This window comes from Trichogramma pretiosum, unplaced genomic scaffold (genome assembly GCF_000599845.2).
Source record: "Trichogramma pretiosum strain Unisexual culture from Peru unplaced genomic scaffold, Tpre_2.0 scaffold35, whole genome shotgun sequence".
Classification (NCBI taxonomy): Eukaryota; Metazoa; Arthropoda; class Insecta; order Hymenoptera; family Trichogrammatidae; genus Trichogramma; species Trichogramma pretiosum.
In genome coordinates, this window is record NW_019640943.1 from 916,204 (window position 1) to 922,568 (window position 6,365).

At 44.1% G+C, this 6,365-nt stretch overlaps 1 protein-coding gene across 1 annotated transcript; it reads left to right on the top strand.

The window, feature by feature from the left end:
- Positions 1 to 88: 88 nt before the first annotated feature.
- LOC106653350 (vasorin-like) lies at positions 89 to 5,480 on the top strand. Its single transcript, XM_014372750.1, has 6 exons — positions 89 to 94; positions 248 to 628; positions 1,541 to 1,858; positions 2,509 to 2,844; positions 2,963 to 3,997; positions 5,028 to 5,480. The coding sequence occupies exons 1-6, from the start codon at positions 89 to 91 to the stop codon at positions 5,478 to 5,480; spliced, it is 2,529 nt and encodes an 842-aa protein (XP_014228236.1).
- The last annotated feature ends 885 nt before the right edge of the window (positions 5,481 to 6,365 follow it).

Consider the following 6,365-nt stretch of genomic DNA (forward strand, 5'->3'; position numbering starts at 1 on the left):
TTTTTTTAATTTGAAGTTTAAATTTTGATTAGTTGCACCGAAAAAAGGGGGAGTTTGTCGTTCGAGGGGTTATGATTTCGCGTGAGTCATGTTGGTATGTGTGTGTACGTGTGTGACGACTGAAGCGTGCGTGAGTTCCGCTTGAAGCTGTCGCGGATTCGGCGAAACGCGACTATATACACCTTGCAGGAATGCAACAACATACACGTGCCTTCGTACATGATTTTTTTTTTTTTTTGCTACGCAGAATATGCCGGATACGCGGCCGGGGAAGTGGCGGCTGCCGCCGTCGCTGCTGCTGCTGCTGCTCGCAGCGGCTTTTGTCCTAGCCGAGGCCAAGTCGACGACGGTGCTAAATAATTCCACGCGCCACGACAGCGACAATAACGAGGCGGCAGCGGTAACGACTACTCATCGCGCATCGACAAGTGTCGTCGCCGACACCGACATCGACGAGGAGGAGGAGGATGACAAGCAGCTACTACCGAAATCATCGACATCGCATCCGCCGCCGCCGCCGCCGATCGTTGCCAGCTGGGAGTGCCCGGAAATAACTGGACAGGGCATCGAGTGCTCCTGCGATTTTCCGCACACGTTGAGGTGCATCGGCGACAGGACGTCTCTCAAGGTGAGCAGCAGACCGGTTACACATCGTTGTTATTGCTGTCGAAAATAGAGTCACTCGACCAGTGATTGAAAGGTTTAGAAAAATTCTGCTTTCAAGCAGCTTGAATGCATGTTTTTAGTCAATTTTAGGTAATCGAACCAATAGTTTGTCAAAGTTCATACCTTCCTCTACCTATTAGAATTTTTACAGAATTTTCAATTGAGTTTTTCATTTATAAAAGTTCATGAAAATGAAAAAACACGTATTACTGTAAGGAATGTAATAATTGTTACAAACCCTGCTCATAGTTATACCATTGTTTTCACTTTGCCACTTGCAGATTTACAGATGAAGGTATAATAGCCATCTAGCGGTAGATGCTCGTATCAATTATACATTCAATTTTTTAGGCATTTTTGAAGCATTAATTTTTAATCAAATAATGCATCAAAAATAATGTATGTGATTGCATTAGCATACACGTTTGGCTCAGTTTATGTCAAAAAACAAATCAATATCACTGTAAAAAATATTTTACGTACTTTTATTAAGGCAAATTTTAATGTAAATGTATCCATGAAATTTAAGAAGAATACAATCAATTAATAATTGATGTTGAAGTTTTTTGAAATTCAACTTAATTTTCATTATTCTACATAACAAATTTAAAAAAAAAAAAACATTAAAAATTCAGTTATTGTTTTTAAATTTTTAAAATTGCTACCTAATTTTGAGAAAAATTTACGAATTCATTTTCAGTTACGCGCACAAACTTTACTTAACATTGCATGAAAATTTTTTACAGTGATAACGATGTACGAAAATTTCATGAAAAAGTACCTTAAATAAAATTCAGTATCTTTATCAAATTAAAGGCTTCTTTCCAAACATTGACTACATTTTGTACATTATTTCCTTTTCTCGCTGACGCAGAGCATCGGCGCGCATCTGCGCGGCCTCCGCCCGGGCCGGATCTCGCTGCTCGACGCCACGCTCCAGGGCATCGCCAGTCTGCCGGCGGACTTCCTCGAGGGCGTCGCGCTCCACGGCCTCGTCGTGTCCAGCGGCGAGCTGCGACGCCTCAACGAGAACGCCTTCTCGGCCCTGGCCCAGCCGCTCCAAGCCCTCGGCCTGCCCAACAATCAGCTCGACCAGGTGCCCATTCACGCGCTGGGCAAGATCGCCCTGGGCCTGGAGAGGCTCGATCTGTCGCACAACAAGTTCAAGATACTCGAGGCTGGCTCGTTCAAGGTTTGTTGTTTGAAAATGTTTTTACTTTCCTCGAAATCATAATGTAAGTGAGCTCGCGTGAAAAGCTTATTTAAATTTTCTTTTATAACTGAATAGTTAGACACCTGACGAAATTATACAATTCTTTGGATATTGCCGCTTGCAGATTTACATGTAACGATACTCGCCATCTAGCGGCGAATGATGGTTGTAACTATAATGAAATTTTCATTAATTTCCTGCAGGACTAACAAAAAAAGACAAATTCGCTTTCGATGGAAGTCGACTTCGTGGACAACTATTATAAACTTTAAACTTTTGATTAAACATTTATAAAAGTTCATAACTTTTCGGTTTCATTGCGTACTCGACGTGAAATAATTGGCATAAAATATTTAAAATGTTATATAAATTTTATAAACCTTCGTAAAATCTTGAAAAACACTTTTGTCCTGTTTTTAATTTAAACTCAAAACTAGCTAAAACTTCTAGCCGAAAGTAGACGAAAATTCTTCAATTTTAAAAAACGCTTATTCAATGAAGATTACTTAAATTTTAATATCACACAGTTCTACACTGAACCCGCATTAAATCCAACAGTTTTATTTTCTCAACAACAGCTTAGAAATGAAAAAAGGACTAATCAATATCGATAAAATTTCTCTTCACAGAACCTGAACAACGTCACCTATCTGGACCTATCGGGCAATCTGCTGACTCAATTATCGCCGGAAGTGTTCGCCTCCCTGCCGCAGCTGCGCATGCTCAAAATGCGCGGCAATCGTCTGTCGGTCTCGGCGCTCAAAGCCTTTCGCGGCTTGAGGAGCCTCGAGGAGCTCGATCTCTCGGCCAACATGCTGTTGGGTCCGCTGGGTCCGGGCCTCATACCCTCGGCCATGCCGAGACTGCGCAGTTTAAGTTTGGCCGAGAATCAATTGAAGAGCGTGGGCAACGACACGCTAATGGGACTGAAGAATTTGTCCTCGCTCGTCTTGAGCCACAATCAGGTGAGAGAGAGAGAGAGAGAGAGACGAAAAAAATTCGGCGCCAGCCGGCTAATTCGAAAACGATGTCGTATGCTAATGATCCTCAAACTCGTTTTTTTTCTTATATGTTCGCGCACAGATCGACGTACTGGAGGATCACGCGTTCCGCCAGCTGACGAATCTGCGCCACCTGGACCTGTCCTACAACGACATCGTGGCCGTATCCTCGCTCTCGCTGGCCCATCTCGATCGTCTGCGCAGCCTCGATCTCACTCACAACTTTTTGCGCTCGCTCAACGGCGACCTCCTCGCCCCCCGCAATCTCGAGCGTCTCCGTCTCGACGACAACGACATCACCATGGTGACGCCCGACGTCTCCGCCAAGACCTCCAAGCTGCTCATGCTCAAGTCCCTGTCGCTGGCCGACAATCCGCTCAACTGCGACTGCAATCTGGCCGAGTTCGCGCGCTGGTTCGCCGCCGCGGGCCTCGAGCCCGAGGACAAGCGCTCGGCCGTCTGCGCCACGCCGCCGGCCCTCGAGAACGGCCCGCTGACCCAGGTGGCGCCTGACAATCTGCTCTGCGGCGAGGATCCGTCCTCCGCCTCGTCTTCCTCCTCTTCTTCGTCGGCGTCGGTCGCCGGCATGACCAGGCTGCCTCTGGCCGCGGCTCAGCTCACCCTCAAGGAGTTCCACTACGACGAGGCGACGGCGGGCGGCGACATGCTGTGGCGCGTCGAGCCCTGCACCGAGCGCTACACCTGCGACACCCTCATCGTGTACGAGGCCCAGCAGGACGGACGCGAGGTGCAGCTGGCCTCGTCGCCCATCGAGTGCGACTCGCGACACATGCCCCAGCCCTGCGCCCTCAGTCTCGGCGTGCCGGCGAGCATCAGACTGCAGCCGGGCCATCGTTATCGCTACTGCGTGGTGCTCATGGTGCCGCCTCCACCCGTGGCGCACCAGGGAAAAGACGATCGTCATCGGCGTAGGGACGGCGACGACGACGACGTGTCGCTGGGGCTGGGCTGCAGCGACATAATCGAGCTCGAGGACACGCTGGATCTGCTGGACATGGAGAGGAAGAAGGTGCCGGCGATGACGCCGCCGCCACCGCTGCTGCAGCCCGACATCAAGGATCTGCGAGTGAACGTGTCCGACGAGGGATACCTCAAGGTGAGCATCGAGAAAATATTTCTTTCAAATTTAATGTAAAAGCGAATCGAGGTTTTTTAAAATTAATTTTTATGTAAAATCATCTAGGTCAATGTGATTTGAATCGCGATCAAATGTTTTTTTCGTAAAAATAAAATTTAATATGGAATACTCTTCGCAATTAATTTATAGATCGTAGATAAATTTGAACTTACAAGGAGAGCCCTTCATGTCCGGTCGACCAAATCTCCTGCTAATTTTTTTATAGTCTCCTCTAATGATGAAACCCCCGATAGTTAGTTTGATCCTGTAAACAACACTTCTAAGCATGATTAATGTTAAAATATTATCTAAGCATGATTAATGTTAAAATATTATCTAAGCATGATTAATGTTAAAATATTATCTAAGCATGATTAATGTTAAAATATTATTTAACATTAATAAATACCATATATTAGCGTATCATGGTAACAGGCTTAAATAGTCAAGTTCAGTTGACTAGTATTGATGGAAAAGATGGGAAAAAATTGTTATATTATTAAACTCACTGTTCCTTCTTTTTCGTCCATTTCTGGCACACAATTGAATGTCCATGTCCATGTTTTGAGGGTCAGATTACAGAAAACTTTTCAGTCAACTTTTCAGTGAACGGAGAATTTAACAACGAATTTCAGGACATGTTACTTAAAGCAATATTTCTACTTAGCCACTTGTAGATTTTACCGATACAGGTACTCGCCATCTAGCGGCGCAAGCTGACTTAACAATCGAATTTTTATTCATGCCTATTTTGTGTAGTACCTTACGTAAAAAATAATAAATTAATAAATCAATACAAAGATTTCTTGCAAAGAACCTCGAGTAAAATCCAATATCGATTACTTCAATTTTCATGTCTAATTGTACATTGAAATCTGCATAAAATTTGAGGTTTTTTTCAACAATGTACTATATTAGTCTTAAACAACAGTTTTAGCGACGTTTTGTTGCATCAATCAAAATCTTTATATCGAGTCGATTACTAAAATCTACTCATTTATTTTTGCAGGTCGCCGTCGCTCTGCTCGAAACGCCGCGCGTCGGCTGCGAGATCGACCTGGACATCCTGGCTATAGAGACGGGCCAGGTGCACCGCCAGCGCCTCAACTGCAGCGCCCAGGCCAACGAGCTCGCGGGCCTCGTGCCGGGCCGCTACAAGATCTGCGCCTCCGTGGAGACCGAGTCGGCGAGTCGCAGGCCGCGCGAGGGTCACGCGCGCTGCGTCGAGGTCCAGACGCTGCGCCAGCAGTACCCGTCCCAGGGCGCCGTGGCCCTGGTGCTGTGCGGCCTGCTCGGCCTGGCCCTCGCTACGGCCTACTGCATCGGTCGCAGCCTCGCCCGTACCCGCAAAAAGGCGGCGCAAATAGGGGGCGGCGGCGGCGGCGCACCCGCGGCTGGACAGCAGCTCGAGATCACCCACAAGGCGCACTACATCAAGCTGCAAGCAACTACCAAAGTCTGATTAATTTTTTGTTTTTTTTTTTCTGTCGCTTGTGTGCCGTGTGTAATTGCAATTTTTGTATTCAACTAGTCGTGTGATGATGATGATGATGATTTTATATGAGCTGTGCGAGAGATAGAGAGAGAGAGAGATAAGTGTCGACGATAATCAAATGCTATATTCAAATCAAAAATATTTTTACGTTTACCCTCCCCGTCGATCGAGTGTACATAGAGAAAAAAACCTATCGATTGACTAGTTTATGTAATAATACAAGAGTTATAATGAGTGTTAAATACATGAGAATATTTAATATATTTTTTAGGGTGCGAGCGATAAAACTCGACGATTGTACTGTAAATACTAGGGCTTCGTTCGACCTAAGTAATAAGTAAATAAATAAATAAATAAACATATTATATATTTTATCGAGCCAACTTATGAGAGAAATGTCGAATGTGTTTTTATTGAAACTTTGTAAATATGTTTAGATTATGTGTGATTTATAAAATATTTTTACGATTAAAAATTCACGTTTTTTAAATAAATATTATAGAAATTGAATTTTATATGTTTGCCAAAGTTATTTTTCCCGCGCAAAAAATCGAAAATAAAACTTTTAATTTGAGTCCAGACGAATTCAACTACTGACCGATGCCGGGGTAAAATTGAAAATTTTACAGGCTGAATTTCAAAAATTTTGTAAATTATAGTTTTCATCTGGTAACTATAGACACCAATAAAAGAAATATTAAACCTAGGAACAACTGATCATCGAAGGATTTCAAAGCTGCAACCACTTCGAACATAAAAACGGCCACAAAAAATATAAACATGTAAGCTCAAAGTTACTTTGAATGGAAATTATTTTTATTCTTCACGTTCGACGCTACCAAAAGTAAAAAT

Bases quoted from the DNA above. Each gene is read 5' to 3' on its own strand.
- LOC106653350 (XM_014372750.1), top strand. The intron at 2,845-2,962 runs GTGAGAGAGAGA...GTTCGCGCACAG, and splicing joins TCGTCTTGAGCCACAATCAG to ATCGACGTACTGGAGGATCA. The intron at 3,998-5,027 runs GTGAGCATCGAG...TTATTTTTGCAG, and splicing joins CCGACGAGGGATACCTCAAG to GTCGCCGTCGCTCTGCTCGA.